Source organism: Sus scrofa, chromosome 12 (assembly GCF_054392235.1).
Source record: "Sus scrofa isolate SSC_HxYL_T2T_F1_AM1 chromosome 12, Sscrofa_HxYL_maternal_Yorkshire_Landrace_v2.0, whole genome shotgun sequence".
Lineage (NCBI taxonomy): Eukaryota > Metazoa > Chordata > Mammalia > Artiodactyla > Suidae > Sus > Sus scrofa.
In genome coordinates, this window is record NC_139394.1 from 7645030 (window position 1) to 7664571 (window position 19542).

General features: G+C 59.3%; 1 protein-coding gene across 4 annotated transcripts in view; it reads left to right on the top strand.

Annotated features, from left to right (window-relative positions):
* Positions 1-19542, top strand: part of SDK2 (sidekick cell adhesion molecule 2) — a 287945-nt gene that overhangs the window by 255710 nt on the left and 12693 nt on the right. For all 4 annotated transcript variants that reach the window (XM_084983440.1, XM_084983441.1, XM_084983442.1 and 1 more), the window contains 7 exons: positions 1821-1958; positions 5396-5557; positions 8352-8477; positions 13050-13214; positions 14517-14657; positions 14935-15073; positions 17507-17633. In XM_084983440.1, the coding sequence (XP_084839566.1) occupies positions 1821-1958; positions 5396-5557; positions 8352-8477; positions 13050-13214; positions 14517-14657; positions 14935-15073; positions 17507-17633 (998 nt within the window). The remainder of the gene's footprint in view (positions 1-1820; positions 1959-5395; positions 5558-8351; positions 8478-13049; positions 13215-14516; positions 14658-14934; positions 15074-17506; positions 17634-19542) is intronic.

A 19542-nucleotide genomic window follows, 5' to 3' on the forward strand; every position in this document is an offset into this window, starting at 1 on the left:
AGGAGATTAAAGAACAGAGAGGAAGCCAGGCAGCTTGAAGAAAATGGGCGAGAGTCAGGTGGTAGAGGGTCTGGGGGCCGTAGAAGGATGATGGGGAGCCATTGGTGGGTATAAGAGGCTGGGCAACAGGATATGGTTTATGTTTGTAAAAGATCACTCTGGGAGTTCCCTGTGGCACAATGGGTTAAGGATCTGTCACTGTCACTGCAGTGGCTGGGGTTGCCGCTGTGGTGTGGGTTCGATCCCTGGTCCAGGAACTTCTACATTCTGCAGGTACAACCAAAAAAAAAAAAAAAGCCACTCTGGCTGCTGTACAGAGGACAGGCTGATGGAGGGGAGAGGAAGGAGGCAGGGAGACTGGTTAGGAGGCTGGACAGCTGGGCAGGCAAAGGAGAAGAGGAAGGGACGAATCCCGTAGCCCACACATGCAGAGCCAGCCCTCTGCCTAGCATCCTAGCCTTTCTCCAGCAGCATTACACTTGATCTTTCTGGAAGCCCTGAGGACACAGGCAGGGCAGGAGTTACCCCGTTTCAAGGTGAGCAGGGGTGGCTCTGAAGTGATGCTTCTCCCCCAGGGACCCCAGCTGCTCAGTGGGGGAGCAGAGGCTGGAGCCCAGGGTATCTGAGCTTATCCCAGGCTGTCTTCATGGCACCAGCCTCCTCCTCTGCCAGCCTTGGAGTTTTCTCCATGGATTTGAATGCAAGCCTTTTGTCCTTAACCTCCTTTCAGCATCTTCTCTAACCAGCAGCTTTCTGTCCTGTAAATTACCATTTTCTTCAAGAGCGAGCAAGACCCCGTGGAGTCAGGGTCTAAGTCTGGTCCTCTCTGGGGACAAGCTCTGGCTCCAGGGAAACCCTTTCCTTCCCATGGCTCCCGAGGGTCTGTCTCTCTGCCCGCCCGCCTGTCTCGACCACCCTCTGGCAGTGTCACCGGCGGGATGTGAGCCCCCCGGGAAGCTGGCCGCTTCCGTCAGCAGGACAAAGCGTTCTGGCTCACGTCCTCTAGCAGAGGGGAGGCAGGAAGGGGCCCCAGAGCTGGCCTCCCTCCTTCAAAGAGGGCTCACTGGCGCTGCCTCCCGCGGGCTGGAGCGGAAACCGGTTCGGGATTAGCTCCGGCTCCGTGGGGGGGCGGCACCGACAATAATAGCCCGGTGGGGATGCAGTGGAGTTGAGGCTTCCTTCCCTTCCTCTCTGGCCTCCCCCGCAGACCTCCTCTCCCCCAGGTTTTTGGGGTCACTCCAGGGTTCTTGGGCCGAGAAAGCATCTCTTCCGGAGAGTTGAACATCCCTGGCTCTGGCTGCTCCCGACAGACTGCGCTGCTGTCGGCGATAATCCCCGGGCCCCCGGGGATGAAGAAAGACCATGAGCACTGCAGTTCTGGCAGGTGCTCGAGTGCCCACTTGATGCCCGGAGGCCCAGACACCCCTGCCTGCCTGCCCGCCTCCACCCAGGAAGCCAGAACATCGCCTGTCCCCTCAGTGACCCTGGGGGCACAATACAGCCGTGTCCTGGGCTCTTCACCAGGACCCAGAGCCACTTAGCAGGAAGGAGCCCGCGTTCCCCAACTCGAGGGACAAGAAAGTCCCCTTTTTTCCCAATACTTGGACTCTGATATTGGAAAGAATGCAAACGACATGAGCGGGGGAGGGGGAGGGTCCAATGACCTCTGGCGACCCCTTCCTGCCCTCGCCTGCCCTCTGCCCTGCTCGCTTGTTCTTTCTGGGCCCAAACGCCCCTGCTGGGTCCTGGGAACCAAATCCAGGGCTTTGAACATCCAGGAAGGAGAAACCAAACCCCCGCCCCCCCACTGTCTCCTGCAGCCCCCAGCGCTCCCAGCTCGGTCAAGTTCAGCGAGCTGACCACCACCTCTGTGAACGTGTCCTGGGAGGCCCCACAGTTCCCCAACGGCATCCTGGAGGGCTACCGGCTGGTGTACGAGCCCTGCACCCCCGTGGATGGTGAGTGGGGGGCTCCCTCCCAGCTTGGCTCCCTGGACCTGCCCTCTGCACACACCCTCCCCCGTACCCCAACCCTGCACAGAGTCCCTACGACGAGCTCCCACTGTAAACGGGGAGACCGAGGCCTGGACAGGGAAGGGACGTGGCCAAGGTGAGACATTGGCAAGTTGGCAAGATTCCACTGACAGCCCTGGTCTCCTGAGTCTTGGGAGAGAACTATGAAATAGAGTCTCCCCATCGGTGAATGGAAGTGGGGAGGGGAGGAAGGACATACTAGTAAAATATAAATCCTGAGATGAATAAGCAAGGTGGAGCCCCAGGGAGCTCCCTGGTGGTCTAGTGGTTAGGATTCGGCGCTTTCACTGCTGCAGCCTGGGTTCAATCCCCAGTCTGGGACCCAAGATGGCACATCAAGCTGCTGCTTGCTGCGGCCAAAAAAAAGTGGGGCCCCAGTGGGGCTCTTCTGTGTGCCCCCCAATCTTAGGGGCTCAGCCGTACTCTGGGTTAGTTCTCTGCCTTTCTTGGGGTCCGGAACCCCTTGGAGAATCTGGTAAGAATCTTGGAGCCTCTCTCAGGATGGTGCATGAGTTTGGGGGTCACGGCACTCCTACTGCCCTCTGGGAACCTCAGCTCAAGAGCCAGGCTCTGCAGATTGCCTCCCTCGGCCCCTGAGCCCTGTTCCCACCCTTCAGCCCCAAGCCCTCGAGGCCCCAGCGGGGACCCACCTATTCCCCAGGCTCCCCCAGAGGCTGCCCTTTACTTAGAAAGGCCGAAAGGTGGCTGTGCTCCTGGTTGCCTGTGTCCCGGGGCCCAGCGAGGCCTTGGGGACGTGGCTGGCCTACCAGGTGGCGCCGTGGTGGCCGGAGGTGGGTCACCCCTCCCCACAGCAGAGCCTGACCAGGACAAGGGGCGGAGCCCTGGGCACACTGAGGCAGCCAGCCGTTCTGGGTCAGCCAAGGGAACAATGGACCTCATTCTTCCTGCCCCGACCTGCAAATGCCCGCTGGCCAGCCCAGAAGGGCACTGCTGTGGGGCGGGACCCTGGGGAGGCGGCACCCAGGAGGGGGTGTGGCCAGACGCAGGCAGGAGTCACACAGGCTCCAGTGGCTGCGGCCTCCAGAGACTCCTCACCTGGAGAGGCCTGGTCACTTTGGTCCTTGGTCCCAGGGCCTCTGGACCACATGGCTGACTCCACAGCCTTCCAGATTCCCAGTGGCCCTGGGACAGCCCAGCTCCCAGGACCGGCAAGCTGAGATGCAGCTGGATAGCACCCAGCGGGACCAGCACCATGTCTGGCCCCCATTTATGCCTCAGCCCTGGGATCAGGTCAGCTGCGAACAGGTGTCACGCGGATGCAGGGAGAAGCAAGGCCCAAGCCAATGAGGGGTTTGCTCAGAAGTCATGGGGCAGGTGCCCAGTGCTGCAGTTCTGAGTCCTGGGGCGCATGCCCCCGTGACCCTGTAGGCACCCCGCCAGCCACTGCTCTGTCAGGACTTCATTCATTCAATAGGTTGAACCCCGACCCTGTACCAGGGGCTTTTATTTAACCTCGTAACATCCGGCCTAAGATGCTTTTGCTACCCTCCCTCAGTAGGAGGGCAAACCTAAGCCAGGGTGGGGGAGTGCCCACAGTCCCCAGGGCCAGTGCTGGGGTCCGACCCAGCCTGCCAGGGTCTCCCAGGGCTGACCAGCTGCTCGGTGGACACTGGAGATGAAACGCAGCCCCAGCCCTCGGGGAGGCTGGTGGTTGCGAGGATTTTGACTTAGGGACCACAGAGCGTCAGCTCTCCCCTCCTGAAAACCATGCAGGCCCCACCTCTAGCTGCGGAGATTCAGGATGCTCTTGGGTCCTCCCTGTGCTCTGAGGAGCCTGGCAGGCTCAGCTGATGGAGGGCCCGGCATGAGGTCCCAGCTCACAGAAGGGTGAGGATGCCCAGCCACAGCTGAGGTTGTCCTGGGCTGGAGGGGCGGCTGCGAGTCTGTCCCCTCCAGCTCTGGACTGTGGCGTCTTTACAGAAGCACTTCCTGAAAGATGATCCTTGGAAATTCAAACTTTATGGGATGGGATGTTGGGGAGGACGGGATGAGATGGACTTGGAGGACAATGGTTACTTTAAACGTGACGGTGAGTTGTTTTTCCTCCAGATGCTAAAGGATTCTGGTTATTGAGTCAATAGACAAACTGGCTGGAGAGACATTCTTTTTTTTTTTTAATAGTTTTTATTTTTTAAAAAAAATTTTTTTTTTTTTTACAGCCTCACCCGAGGATATGGAAGTTCCCAGGCTGAGGATCAAACCCTCGCCACAGCGGAGACAATGCTGGGTCCTTAACCCACTGAGCCACAGTGGGAACTCCTATATAAATATTCTCTAAAAAACGTTCTTATTATAGTTGACTTATAATGTTCAATCAATTTCTCCTGTATTTTTTCTTTTTTTTTGTCTTTTGTCTTTTGTTGTTGTTGTTGTTGTTGTTGTTGTTGTTGTTGTTGTTGCTATTTCTTGGGCTGCTCCCGCGGCATATGGAGGTTCCCAGGCTAGGGGTCCAATCGGAGCTGTAGCCACCGGCCTACGCCAGAGCCACAGCAACGCGGGATCCGAGCCGCGTCTGCAACCTACACCACAGCTCACGGCAACGCCGGATCGTTAACCCACTGAGCAAGGGCAGGGACCGAACCCGCGACCTCATGGTTCCTAGTCGGATTCGTTAACCACTGCGCCACGACGGGAACTCCCCTGTATTTTTTTAATTAAAAAAAAAAACTTTAAAAGTCTGCACCCTTAGCATATGGAAGTTCCTGGGCTAGGGCTTAAATCAGAGCTGCAGCTGAGGCCTGCACTACAGCCACAGCAACGCCAGATCCAAGCTGAGTCTGTGACCTACACCACAGTATACAGCAAGGTTGGATCCTTAACCCACTGAGTGCGGCCAGGGATCAAACCTGCATCCTTATGGACACTATGTTGGTTCTTAACCTGCTGAGCCACATGGGAACTCCCTAATATGTAGATATATATGTATATTTTGTTTGTTTGTTTGTTTTGTTGTTTGGGGCCACAGCCACAGCATATGGAGATTTCCAGGCTAGAGGTCGAATCAGAGCTACAGCTGCCAGCCTACACCACAGCCACCGCTGTGCAGAATCCGAGCCATGTCTGTGACCTATACCGCAGCTCATGGCAACGCTGGATCCTTAACCCACTGAGCGAGGCCAGGGACCAAACCTGCATCCTCATGGGTATGAGTCGGATTGGTTTCCTCTGTGCCACAATGGGAACTCCTCCCTCATTTTTTAAAAAAATGTTTATGCGTTCTTGAGAACAGCCTGAGAGACACGGTGGGGTCGAGAGTGCTGGCCCAGCCTCTGACGCCGAGGAGGCGCTGCCCCCGGCCCTCCCCTGTCCCCGCAGCCCCCACATGTGTGCTTCCCCCCCAGGCGTCAGTAAGATCGTGACCGTGGACGTGAAGGGCGGCAGCCCCCTGTGGCTGAAGGTGAAGGACCTGGCGGAGGGGGTGACCTACAGGTTCCGCATCCGAGCCAAGACCTTCACCTACGGGCCCGAGATCGAAGCCAACGTCACCACGGGCCCCGGAGAAGGTAGGGGACATGGGGCGGGCACGGGGGCTGCTGTCTCCACACACGGTGTTCGGCCCCCCAAGTCAGAAGGGGGTGCCCAGAGCTGTGCTGGAGCCTGGAGGTGCAGAGGTGGCAAGACGGGTTTCACGCGGGGCTCATGAGCCCGTGGGGACGGCAAGGCAGCGTGTGGGCTGGGCGGGGGCAAGGGGCAGCTAAAGGAGGCGATTCTGAGCGGTCCTGTTGCAGCTCAGCGTTAAGAACCCAGCATAGTGTCCATGGGGATGCAGGTTCGGTCCCTGGCGTCACTCAGTGGGTTAAGGATCCGGCGTTGCCATGAGCTTCAGCGTAGATCGCAGATGTGGCTGGGCTCCCACGCTGTCATGAGCTGCGGTGTAGGCCGCAGGTGCAGCCCCTAGCCTGGGAGCTTCCGTATGCTGCAGGCGTGCCCCTAAAACAAGAGAAAAAAAAAAAAAAAAAGGAGGCGATTCTGGAAGACCTCACGAGGTGGGGCAGTCAGACACGTGGGAACAGGAGCTGGCAGTCTGTTCTAAAGGTGGCCGTGGTCGGGGGTGAGCAGGGATGGCCGGGCGTCCGGGTGTGAGGGAAGGAAGGCCAGCAGGAGTGTTTCTCAAGGTGCTGCTCAGGCCAGAACCCCTGGGGGTCTTGTGACGAGCGCAGATTCCTGGGCCCCAGGAGCTCAGCGTCCTGGAGCGTCTGTCCTCAGAAGGTGCCTCTCAAGAACTGAGGGCAGCTCTTGGGTCCCCACCGTGAGAACCAGTGCTCTTGGGGGGCTTCAGGCCAGGGGGACCTGCCGGCTGCCTTCTTCCTAGACAAGGTGACAGGAAAGCAGGGTTGGGGGCAGAGGGAAAAAGGAGCCCGGCAGTTGCAGACCAGGCTGGATGCCCTGGGCCTGAGCGGAGATCCAGGGGACCAGGGAAGAGAGACTGGCTCCTTTAGGTTTGGGACGTCTCTTGGGGTCCTGGTTGTCAGGCCGAGGGGACCTCTTCGGGCCGCCCGTGGTGATTGAGGTTTCGCTCCCCAAAGTCCCTGTCACCCAGGCAGGATGTCCCCTCCTGAACCCAGAAGCCACCTCCCCGCCACGCCACTCTCCTCCCTGCCCCCAAAGTACCCAGCCCAGCCCAGACTTCCCCTGAAATCCCACCTCGACGCCCCTCCCCGTCGCCCTCCTCCCTGCGCGCAGCAGGAGGCCAGTTCGGCCTGGAAGGAGCAAGGCCACCTCCCCTGCCGGCGGGTTTGCCCTGAGCGGTTCAGGCGGACCCCGCCCCCCTTCACTTTCTCTTCCTGGGCACGTTCTGCTCCCCGCCTCCTGCTCTGCAGAAAAGCCCTCTGGCTCTCAGCTCCTTTGGAAGGAAGCCTGCAGGCCGCAGGAGGAAGTTGGCCAGGAGCTGCCCTCCCACCCCCACCCCGGCCCTCCACCTGCCCCCAGCCCCTCCCCGGGCGCTTCTCACCTGAGCTTCCCTGAGAAACAAAAGCAGGAAGCAAGCTGGCAGGGACAAGGACAGAGCAGTGGCGCGGGGACAGGAGAGAAGCCATCTAAAGGACAGACTGTTCTAACCTGAGACTCGGAGTGACCCGGGCTGGGCGGGAGTGGAGAGGGGAGGAAGTTGGGGGGTGGGGGGGCTCTGAGAAAGCCAAGAGCCGGGCCCAAGAGAGGAGGAGTCAGCTGGGGGCGGGGGGGACACGGCCTGGCGTCCTTTTCCCTCCAGGCCAGGACACACTGGAAGCTCCAAGTCCAGGAGATGGTAGCCTCCTTCTCTCAGCTCTGAGTGCAGTCTTGTGCAGAATGAGAACAACTCGGGGGTCCTGAGAGCCCCCCACACATACACACCTCCCTCAGACCGAGTCCCACACCCCCCATCCCTCAGCCACCATTGCCCTGTGTTGTGGGCAGGATTGCTTGTTAGGGAAGGGATGGAGGAAGGAAGGAAGACAGGCCATGAGGCCCCCCCGAGGTCAAGGTCGCTGCCAGACCCGGGCTGGGCTGTGGCTGCCACGCTTCAGTAGTGAGTCCCCAGCCTGCCAGCTCTCCTGGGCCTGGGGGATCTTTGATCTAAAGCTGGGCTCCCAGCTCCTTCCTCCGCAGGCATCCACGGGCCACTGGCACAGCTCGGCCAGCCAGTCCCCCACTCCCTCCCTCACTGGCTCATCCCACGTCCCACAGGCACATAGGAAGCACCCACCCCAGGCCTTGGGGGTGCAGGGCTCCAGGTGTCGTGGGGAGCAGGCATGGTGGGGAACGGCACACGGGGCCCTGGCCTGCGCTGCACGGCACCCCAGAGAGAAGGGATACAGGACTCTGCAGACAGAACTGGCTCACCCCCTCACTCCAGCAGCAGACTCCTCTCTCCTGCCCTGGCCCTGGGGGCCGGCACGTGGGTGGCCCATGTAACAGGCTGCAGCCCTGGTGCACCTGCCGCCCGCCCCATCCCCTGGAGAGCCCTCAGCAGAGTCCGGCTCTTCCTCCCTCCTCTAATTAGCGGAGGCCCTGGGTCGCCTGCAGCCCCAGCCCCCTCTCTGGCCCAGCCTTAAAGCAGGTGCAGCGGGGACCATTCTGGCACCATCTCATACACCCCTCCTGCCCTGGGACTTGGAACACGGGGCTTTGGGTGACACTGCGGAGAATAAGTCCCATCTGGCAGGCCTGGCCAAGACCTGTGCCTTGGACCTCGGCACGTGCGGGGTTTCCCGAGACCCTGGCCAGGGTTGGTTTGACCGCCCAGCCCCTCCTGCTGAAGGGCGGGCCGCCTGTCGCGGTTCCCTGCACCTCCCTTCCCCCACTGTGTACCACTTGCAGGTGCCCCCGGACCACCTGGCGTGCCCATCATCGCGCGGTACAGCTCGGCCATCGCCATCCACTGGGCCAGCGGAGACCCTGGCAAAGGGCCCATCACCCGCTACGTCATAGAGGCCAGGCCTTCAGGTATGTCCCACCCGGGGCGAGCCAGCTCTCGTCATCGTGTGAGAAGGCACCTGGGCTCCCCGAGCGGAAGCTCCAGGTGGCCCTGTGTCAAGTGGAAAACGGGAGGAGATCCAGGAGGCTGGGTGTGGACCAACTCGGGTGGGGGGTCGTTCAAGAAGCCGGAGGAGGAGTTCCCGCCATGGCCCAGTGGAAACAAATCTGACTAGCATCCATGAGGATGTGGGTTCCATCCCTGGCCTCGCTCAGTGGGTTAAGAATCCGGCCTTGCTGTGAGCGGTGGTGTAGGTCACAGACTTGGCTTGGATCACGCATTGCTGTGGCTGTGGTGTAGGCCGGCAGCCACGGCTCTGATTCGACCCCTGGCCTGGGAACTTCCATATGCTGCAGATGCAGCTGTGAAAAAAAAGCAGCAGCAGCCAGAGGAAGGAAGATTTGGGTTCCCACTGGATGAACACCCATGTCCTCCATGCAACCCCACTGGCCAGTGCCCCACACGGAGGCCGGCTTCCCCCAGAGACCCAGCCTCCTCTTTAAGGCCCGTCATCTGCCACCATGGCTGTCGCTGCACTTCCTGGAATATCCCAGTCTCTCCTGTCAAGCCTGAAATCGAATCACAAGACCTTCCAAAGCCATTGGGAGACTAGCAAGCGGCTGCTAAGTCGCTGCAGGGGGCTGAGCTCCGAGGTCCTGTTACACCGTTGTCGCTGTGACACCTGCTTCTGCCTCTCCGGCTCCCCTTACCCCCAGGAGCTCCTGGCCACTGCCAGCTCCCTCCGTTGCTAGGTTTCAGAGTTAATCGGAGGTGCCAGAGTCAGCGCAGGCTGGAGGCTTGCTCTTGGTATTCCATGGATCCGTGATTGGGTAATTGAGGTTGAGAAAGAAAAAAAAATTCTGTGTTGCTTCAGCACAGACAGCAAATACTAATCATAATGGGAAGTCGGCATCTCAAGCTAATTTTCTAGTCGGGGCGAGGGGGGGCAGGTCACATCCCAGTGACATTGTTAATACCCCAGAGTAGCTGAACACTAATCATCTCAATAGCAAATAGTTAATTCCAGCTACTCCAGGAATCCCCTGCCCCCGCCCCTCGCCATTCCTTAATCTTGGGCTAATAATTGCAGTCGCAAATAGCTTTTACCTCGATGCAGCTCAGGGCCGGGATGTATACGCGGCCTTGGCTTCCTCCCCACTCCAGATGGTCCCTTCCCGGGCCCTCCAGGGCAGGCTGCTGCCTTGGCCAGGAGACCTCAGCGAGCTTCTCCCCACCAGGGCCGGGTGCCTGTTTTTTCCATCCAAGTTGGCTTACCAGGGTGCCAGGCTGTGGAATGTTGGCCCCGGATGTTAGCCCTGTTGATTTGCCAGAGTTCCCTGGGAGGCCCGGCATGGCACCTGGTGTTCGGAGTTCGGGGGCTGCGATTTAGTCCACACCCCTGGGGTCAAGGACTGAGCTTAAGAGAGAGGATGGAGCCAGGACCCCCTGAGGGTGGGGGGCCGAGGGTGGACAGTGTGGAGGAGGGGGTGGGGGGACACGGATAGCCGGCCGTGATGGGGGGGCCGCCTCCCCACCTCCGAGCCCCCGGCTGCACATTCCCCTCATCGTCAGGGAGAAACCGCCTTTATCCTCAGCTCCCCCACATCGCTTGTGCTTCGTGCTGGACAGGACCAGCTAAACATGAGAAGCCAGGCGCTGCAGACCGGCGAGGGGTCTACCTATTCCAGCCTGTGAAACCCACCCTGCACACCAGCTGACGCTGGGGGCTGAAGGCCAGAGCCACAGCACGATGCTCCAGCAGCTTCTGGCCTGGCCCTCTCCACCCAGCTCTACTCTTTGTTTCTCTTTGGTGGGGAAAGAGGTGGGTCAGAGTGCAGGCTGCCATTCCCAGCCTCTGGGAAGCAGCGGGCTCCTGGGCGAGCCCATCAGGAAGCTTGCATTGGGCACCAGGAGGAAATTCAGGGCTGGCACAAGACAGACATCCCCGGGCTGAAGTACTGGCCAGCACTGCGACCGTGACCTTGGGAAGATGAGCTCGGCTCTCTCCAAGCCTCGTTTCCTCATCTGTCCCACGAGGACAGTGGTTCCTCCTTCTCACCGTTGCTGCCAGTACAGCCCTTGGAACCAGGATGCTTGACAAGCAGCGATGTCATTCTTTCATCATCATTGTTGTCCCTGTCACTGTGCTTGTCATCGAGGGTGACAGAATTCGAAGTCACAGGAGGAAAATGGGTTGCACCCCAATCCTTATATTTCGAGGCATGCAGTACTAAAATCGGGGCACAGAATGCTCTGGAAAGGCCAGGGAAGAAAGCTTTACATTCATTTATTCAACACTTTTTTTTTTTTTTCTATTTTTGGCCATGTCCACAGCATGTGGAAGTTCCCAGGCCAGGGATGGAACCCACACCACAGCAGCAACCCAAGCTACTGCAGCGAAAATGCTGGATCCTTAACCCGCTGAGCCACCAGGGAGCTCCTCAACAAATATTCTAAGGATGCCTGTGCTGGGCTACAAAGACAAATGAGCATGATCCCTGCCCTTGAGGAATTTCACAGCCTTGCAGGAGGAAAAAAGAGATGTTTAGCAAAAAGATGTATGTGAAGCAGATACCCAAAATCGCATAATTAAGACAGAAGATGAGGCCAAGGCTCAGGACCCCAGATCCTTCCCTGAAGGCAGCAGGATACAGACGCGCTGCCACAGCCACCTTTCAAAAGTCAGGAACTCGGAGTTCTCATCGTGGTGCAGCAGAAACAAATCCGACCAGGAACCATGAGGTTGCGGGTTCGATCCCTGGCCTCGTTCAATGGGTTAAGGACCCAGTGTTGCTTTGGTGTAGGTCGCAGATGCGGCTCAGATCTGGTGTTGCTATAACTGTGGTGTAGGCTGGCAGCTGTAGCTCCAATTTGACTCCTAGCCTGGGAACCCATATGCTGCGGGTGCGGCCCTAAAAGACAAAAAAATAAAAAGGTCAGGAACCCAAACAAGATGTCAGGAGGGTAGCCTCCACGAGTCCAATATTCAGAAAGGATGAAGGGTTTGTGGCACCTCCAGGAGAGTTCCTAACTTGGGTGGATCTGTTTAAAAAAAAAAAAAAAAAATGGGAAAGGAGACAAAATCCATCCACCCCAGGGAAGAATCAGCCCGGACCTGAGAGTAGCCTGTAGGCCTGAGAGGCAGCTCTTCCCCCAAGTTCAGAAGCAGACAAAGGACAGGGAAGCCGGAGGAGCAGGAGGCCCTGCCGTGGGAGCTGGTCCAGGACAGCGGTTGCCTAGACAACCCACACGCAACTCGAGGCTGGAGACTGGGAGCTCCGCCCACCACCATCCTTCTGAGACCTCTGGTCCCTGGTCCATGTGCAGACGGGACCTGAGCAGGGCCCGGGGTGGCTTGACACTTCGGTGGCTGAATCAGCCCTGCCCTCGCCCAGCCAGGAAGACCCACCCTCTTTCCCAGGCCAAGCCAGGTCCTCGGCCCCACACAGCATCAGGCCACACCCACCCCTGCCGCCCACCAGCCTCCCTGTCCTCGTGGAGGGATGGGGATGCCAGCACGGAGGATGCCGCTGGGCCCTGGAGGATGCTGGCCTCCTCTCCTGCGTGAGCATCACACTCACTCCTTTTGAAGGAGGTGGACACGAATCGTACCCAAGAGTACAGGGTCCGGAGAGCCACAGGCAGAGGGGACAGGCCTGAAGCGAAAGTCAGGAGCTCAGAGGATGGTGGCGGTTGGGGAAAACAGGAGGGGAGGACAGACGGGGACCCCTCTGGCCCTCACTGTTCCCTCGTTCTCCCCAAATCTCCCAAACATGGAAGGGGCTCAGAGTGGACCCCCTCACATCCAGGCAACTTGACCAAACCTTCACAGGCAACCCCAGGTCCCCCTACTGTTTTTCAAAGATCCTATTCTTTTTGCCTGATGCCACTGCTGGGTCTGTTTTGAACAGACAAAAGGATCAGAAAAATAGGGGCCTGCTTGGGTAAATGAGGGTACACCCCTCTGCGGAAATATTAGGCAGCCACTTGAAGGCATGTTGACGGCACTTTTTAGCCACCTGGGGAGCATCCAGAGTCTTTCTGCACAGGTGCTAAAATGGTGAGGCTCCTTCTCTGGGTGGTGACGTTGGGTTGCGTGTTAGAGGATTATATTGTATGTTTTACAGACATTTTAATTAAAAAGAATAAAGGGTCATACCCACGGCATATGGAAGTTCCCAGGCAAGGGGTCAAATGGGAGCTATAGCTGCCAGCCTACACCATAGTCACAGCAACACCAGATCTGAGCCGAATCTGTGACTTACACCACGGCTCACGGCAATGCCAGATCCTTAACCCACTGAGCGAGGCCAGGGATCGAACCCACGTCCTCCTGGATACTAGTCAAGTTCGTTACCGCTGAGCCACAACAGGAACTCCTCGTCCTTTTTTTAAAGTGTCTCCTGAGGACCCACTAGGTGTCCAGCCCAGGAGATTCCGGGTCGATGGCGCCCATCAGACAGGCCCCGCCCTTAGGGAGCCCCCATTAGGATCAAGGTGGAGGCCCCCCTCACGGTGTCTCCCTCTCTGTGCTCCTGCAGACGAGGGGCTCTGGGACATCCTCATCAAAGACATCCCCAAGGAGGTGACATCCTACACGTTCAGCATGGACATCCTCAAGCCAGGCGTGAGCTATGACTTCCGGGTCATCGCCGTCAACGACTACGGCTTCGGCACCCCCAGCAGCCCATCCCAGTCTGTGCCCGGTACTGGCCTGCGGGGTGAGGGGTGGGAAGGGGGCGGTGGAAGAGCCTGGCGGCAGAGTCTGGGGCAGGGGTGAAGGAGGAGAGGCGACAAAGCCCCAGAGGCGCTGGAGTGGCGACCAAAGCATTGTCCCCTGGAGTCAGCAGAGAGCCTTGGGCCAGAGCCTGAGTCAGCCTTCAGCTCCAGAAGGAGCTGGGGGCCATGGGTCTTTCGAGTTCCCTTTCATGGACTCCAGAAGCCCTGGGCAGGGGGCCCAGTGGGCTGGTGGACACATCAGCGGGCCCAAGAGGAGAGCTTCCGAGAGCTCATCGCCCAGGAGACGTGAGGGCGCCAAGCCACAAACTGAGTGTCTCCATGGAGGCTGCCCCCCCAAACAGCCGCAGCCTGTGAAGCACAGGCCTGAGCGAGCAGCTCCCCCAGGGGGCAGGGCTCCATCTCCCCCCCACCGGCCCGCTTCTCCTTGCCTCCCTCTTCCTGTTGTCTCCAAGCTCACAGAGGACATAGTACCGAAACTCGTGACCCCACTAACCACTAATCACTTTTCATCTCAAGGCAGAAGTATAACTTGAAATTTCTACTCCCTCGGCAAGTTTCGGAAACCCGGCCATCCTCCCACGTGCCTTAACCCTTGTCCAGACTGATAGACCCAGATGGTGGGAAGTGAATGGTTCAGGGCTGACGTGAGAGCCAGCCCTGTCAGGCAGCAGCATAGATCCATCCTGGCCAGGAGCAGGGAGCACAGTACTGGGGGCTTGGAAAGAAAGGGCATCTCCCTGGTGGAGGCTTTCTAAAGACCCCCTCGTGTCCCCCCTCCCTCTGCCTCCTGCTACCAGAAAAAGATTCAGTCACAACCAAACCTTGGGAGAAACTCTCCCAGGCCCACCCCAAGCCAGACAAGCATCTTTCCCACACTCATTTGGGTCTGTCAAGGTAGCCCCTGGGCCATGGGTGGCCAGGGAAAAATAAGAAAGGGAAAAATAGCAAACACACAGCCACTCCTCCTTCCCGTATCTGTGGCAGACATTGCTAATCAATCCCAGCATGCTTTCCTAGTGAGTCAAGAGATGACCTTAGAACTCTTCTCCAAGCAGCCCTTTACTGATTGGTTGGTCAAAGCTGGCACCTGATGAAGCCATCCCTGCAAACCTTAGATTCTGCCTCGTTCAGAGGGCACAGACACCCCCCACCACCCAACCCATAAAGTGTGAGAGCAGGTGGTAGGGTCCCAGCCGGAAAGGGAGGTTTGGAGACAGGACGGGGCTGAGCATCCTGGACCTGACACCCCACACCCCGCTGTGTTCCAGCCCAGAAAGCCAACCCCTTCTACGAGGAGTGGTGGTTCTTGGTGGTCATTGCCCTCGTTGGCCTTATCTTCATCCTGCTTCTGGTCTTCGTGCTCATCATCCGAGGCCAGAGCAAGAAGTACGCCAAGAAGACAGACTCGGGTGAGCTGGCACCCAGCCCTGCTGGCTAGACTGGGCTTTCACGTGCCTGCCTCCCTTTGGCAAAGGTGGGGTGGGGGATCTCTCTCTCAGAAATGCACCTGCTCTGATGGTGGCAGGGGGCAGCCTGGGGCTCCTACACGCAACCTCCATCTCCTATTTTGGTTTCAACCCTGGCGAGAGAAGGAGCAGCCCAGCCTGGGTGGGGGAGGGGAGTCACTGGTCTAAAGGGATGGAGTGAGTGATGGATGGCAATCTCTCCCCACCGCCCCCCTACCAGGGAACAGTGCCAAGTCTGGGGCCCTGGGCCACGGGGAGATGATGAGCTTGGACGAAAGCAGTTTTCCCGCCCTGGAACTCAACAACCGCCGGCTCTCGGTCAAGAACTCCTTCTGCCGGAAGAACGGCCTGTACACCAGGTAGTGGGCTCCGCGTGGGATGGGGAGGTTTGGGGGCCAGCAGTGCCCGGGGTGGGGCTCCCGGGAGGGCCACAGAGCTGGCAGGGCCCAGCTGGCATTCACCCATAATGGTCAATAGGAAGACACAGCTGGGCTCAGGCAGCTCCACCAGGGGCGAGGAGGTGGGCGTGGAGGGTTTCTGCCACAACCGCAGAGGAATGTGACTCCCTGGCACAGTTTTGCAAACCACCTGCTGCTGTTTGGGGCCAGCTGCTCCTAGTGCAGGCCTGAAGCTCTGATCATTAGTTTCCCCAAGTTGAGCAGGACCCCAGCGAAGGTAGGCTGAGCAGACACTGTTGAGTGAGAGGTGCCAGCACCCCCCCCCCGCCCCCAATTGTTTATGCCTTCCCTGTTCTCCTCCCAATTGAGTTCTAGAAAGAGAAGGCGCTCAGTGTAGACGCCCTCTCTCCGGTACCTACCCCTCCCACTGTAGTTCTAGACAGATTTCTCCCGCCCACCACCCAAGTCCACACTCTGAATCATCGTCAGGAGGCAGCATCTGAGGGCAGCCCCCCAGGAAGGGCCAGGCTGGCGGCGCCTCCCGCTCCTGTTTCCTCCTGATCGCTCTCCAGCCACAGGCCCCTCCGAGCCCCCTCGCTGTGCCCATTTCCAAGGGCAGCTGCTGGTTCCCACCTGACCCTCCTGGTACTTTCTGGGTTTTATTTTTCTTTTTTGGCCGCCCTGCAGCATATGGAAGTTCTGGGGCCAGGGATCAGATCCTACGCCGCCACTATGGCACCTCGGGATCCTTTAACCCACCGTGCCAGGCCTGGGATTGAACCTGTGTCCTGGCTCTGCAGAGACACCGCCGATCCCCTGTTGTGCCACAGCAAGAGCTCCCAACCTGGCAGTTCTATGCTCCTGAGAGCAGGGGAGAGAGTGGGGGCTGCGGCCCAGGGGCCCCTGTCTCCAGTGCCAGCCTCGTGAACATTCCTGGCTCATCAGAGGTGCCCATAGGAGAGGACTGGCCTTCCCCAGGCTCACAAAGCTTCCTTCTGTCCAGTCCTGGAAGGACGAAGCGATGTGTGTGTTCATCAGGAGGCCAGCGGGAGGGGTGTGCTGGGCAGCTCGGCCGTGCTCTCCCCCCACCACCCCCCGCCACAGCCAGCTTTCCAAAGAAAGAGCCATTTGAGGCCGCAGTGGCCGGCCCAGCAGGGCCACCACAGCCCCGCCAGACTGGCTCCAGGGCCCTGCCACGCGGAACAAGAGGGCGTTTCACCCCTGGCCTGGCCTCGCCTGCCTCTCACGCCCACAGTGTACACACACGGTGGCCCCCGGGTGTCCCTTGCACAGCTGTGTTTACACACAAATCTCTTTTGCACAAACCAGCCCCAGGCTCCGGGGACCTGACCCAGCCACGGTGACTCGCAGCCCCCCACTCACCCTGCATGGTGACAAGGCAGCCTGTGCCCGGCCCTCCGCCTTCTCCCTCCTCTCAGTGTCATGTGTTTGCCTGTCGCATGGAGCTGCTGCTAATACCACTGTTTTATTCTTAAGCAGCTTAAAGATGTGACTTTGCGGGTTAGAAGGAAATCAAGGCAGATATAGCGTTAAGAGGTTGGAGGTGGCAGGGGGTTTGGGGGGACACATTCCCAGGCCAGCAGACGGACCTTAGAGGGGCATGTCGTCCAGCCCGAGCGGAACGGCTGGGGTCCAGGGCCTCAGTGCCAGAAACACTCCCCAAAGCAGGCTGGGCGCATCACGGGGTGTTAGGTCCCCATGCGCCCCACCCTGAGAAGACACAAATACAACAGCCTTCCCTGCCGCGGGCCCCCCGCCTCTCTGCTCCCCACAGCAGGCCAAGCACCCGAGGCGCCCTGTCCTGTCCTGGGAGTTTGTTCAGGCCTCCGACTCCCTGCACCCCTTCCTCCAGGGCTGCTTTTTCAAAGGTGGGGTGTGACTTAGCCTATTTCTGGTCTCCGAGCAGATGTGGAGGGCGGGGCAGGGCAGAGCCGGGGAGACCATGGGTCCCCTTTATCCCCTAACCCTTGTGTCTACTCTCAGAAGCTCACTCTGTGAGTTTAAGAGTCACAGGGGGAGTCTGTCTGCAGGGCGGGTAGCCAGACCTCACCTGCGACTCTGATCCAGGAGGTCTCAGCAGGGCCCAAAAATGCTTTGAGACGCTCACCACCAAGGGATCCAGCCTGGGGTCTTAGAACCGCAACTGGAAAAGCAACGTGTTGCCTCCCCCAGCCCCCGTTTTCCCAGAGCTGGTTTGGGGGGCTCGTCCTGTGCTCCCCATCCCCAGGCGGAGCCTCCAGCCCGAGGCCCAGACCTGTCCGAAGAGCAGGCACGGGAGGGGGTGGATCTAGGTGCCTCCGGGCTTTCTGCCTCCCTGGGTTGGAGGAGGCTGCTGGGAGGGATGCGTGCCTCAGCCTCTCCCCTCCTCTCCAGGTCCCCGCCTCGGCCCAGCCCGGGCAGCCTCCACTACTCGGATGAGGACGTCGCCAAGTACAACGACCTGATCCCCGCCGAGAGCAGCAGCCTGACCGAGAAGCCCTCGGAGATCTCGGACTCTCAGGTGAGGGACGGGGGCGGGGCCCCGGAGATGTGGGGGGGGGGGCGCCGCCCATCCAGACTAGGAACTGGCCCCGTCCCTTCCTCCACGGGCCCGAGAGAGCAAGGGGCCCCAGGAATCCCCCGGAGGTCGTACAGTGGCCGGCCCCCCCACCCCAAGCTCTGCTCAGGCTTGGCTCCCTGGGCGAGTGGGGTCCCCCGAGCCGTGGCCTCCGCACTAGCAGCAGCCTCCCCACAGGCTCAGCCGCAGGGGAGCGTGAAGGCAAAGGGAGCAAGCTCAACGTAGCAGCTGAGCTTAGCGAGTCAGTGTCAGAATGAACGCCAGAAACGGAGGGCTGGGTACCCTGGACCCCCAAGGATGGGGAACAATGTAGCCCACTGAGGCTTTAAGCTTTGGAGGTTCAGCTCTGAGTTGGATCCCGGCTCTGCAGCCCAGGAGCCACAGGCGTTAGGGGTGTACGAAGTGACATCTTCGAGCCTCAGTTTCTCTCCCTGTAGAATGGGCCCATGGCTCTGGGAGGAGAGGTCGCTGAGATTTAGGCTCAGAGAAGCTTAGCACGGGGCCTCCTGCAGGGGAGCCACTTCATAAAGGTCAGCTCTTAATATGAAGAAAGGGACGATGCCTTTGGGTGACACAGCCCTTTAGAGAGGCTACCGTTAGGTGGGCCACGCAGAGACACTCTGTCCCAGGCTCTGGGGAGAGGGGATTGAGTGTGTTCCAGTGACGTGATGTTACAGCCCCTCCCCCCGCCCCCTCGGCCTTGGCCGAGCCTGGTGGTTGCCAAGGAAGGAGGGCAAAAGGGCGCTGTGTCCCACGCCCTGGACCTTTCTGCTGGGTCCTGGGAGAGGATGAGAAGGAAGAAGTGCCAGCAGGGAGTGGGGCGATTGGCCGGGTAGGAGATGCCAGCAAGCCCGGGATCCGGTCACAGCCCACGGACCGAGGTCCTCGGGCTGCTGTTTTATTCAGCTCCCGGGTTACCGACGGACTTGGCAGAGCCAGGGTGGCTGCAGCTGGCACCCCAGCTCAGAGCTGACAGGGACAAGACACCCCAACTTCGCCTGGTTTACATGAGGACTCGTGATTGAGGTCGTAGCATCTTGTTATGAGCGTTGAACTCTGCGGCCACATGTGTATGGGGGCCGTGCTCCCCGAAACATGATTTTTCTCTCTTTTTCCCCAAAGATGGTGATGAACCTTTGGCTTGTAGGCACCCCAGGTAAAATTGAAAAAGATAAAGAGATGCTCTGTGCCCATGGGCTGCTTGAGCCCCACTCCCATCTGCGGAGAGGGCAGCATGATGGTCCCTGGACGCTCTGCTCTGCTTCCCTTGACCTTCTGCTCAGGGCATTATTAATCTCCCCTCATCAGCTGAGCGCCAGCCTTCCAGGGAGGAAGCCCTCTGCGTGCAGGAGGTTGTGCCCAGTGTTTCCAGAGCTTTCTGTGGCCATACCTCCATGATCTGGCCATGGGATGCAGAGCTGGTCTCTGAGGCCATGCCAGGGCCCTCGGCCTTGAAGAGGTTGCTGGGAGAAGAAAATCCCCCTCCCAAGAGCATCCCGCTCCCAAAGTTACCCCAGCGTGGCCCGAGCGCCTGGAATCCTCCGTTTGGCTGTTGGTCCCATTTGTTCAGAACAAGCCCATCACTTGAACACTGTTTCCATAGCAACCAGTCATCCCTCCAGGGAGCGGGTACCCTAGAGAGAGGAGGCTTCCTGGCTCCAGAATGCCCAAAGAGAGGACCATAGCCCAGACGTGCAGAGTCTGGACTGGTTCAGGGTTTGATTGGGGGCTGGGTTGGGTTGAGCTGGGTTAATGTCCCATGAAGCTAAGTCCCATGAAGGCAGGGACTTGGGACAGTTCGGTTCACTGCCGTATCCCCAGGGGCCTGCACAGCACAGGGATGTGGGCGCTC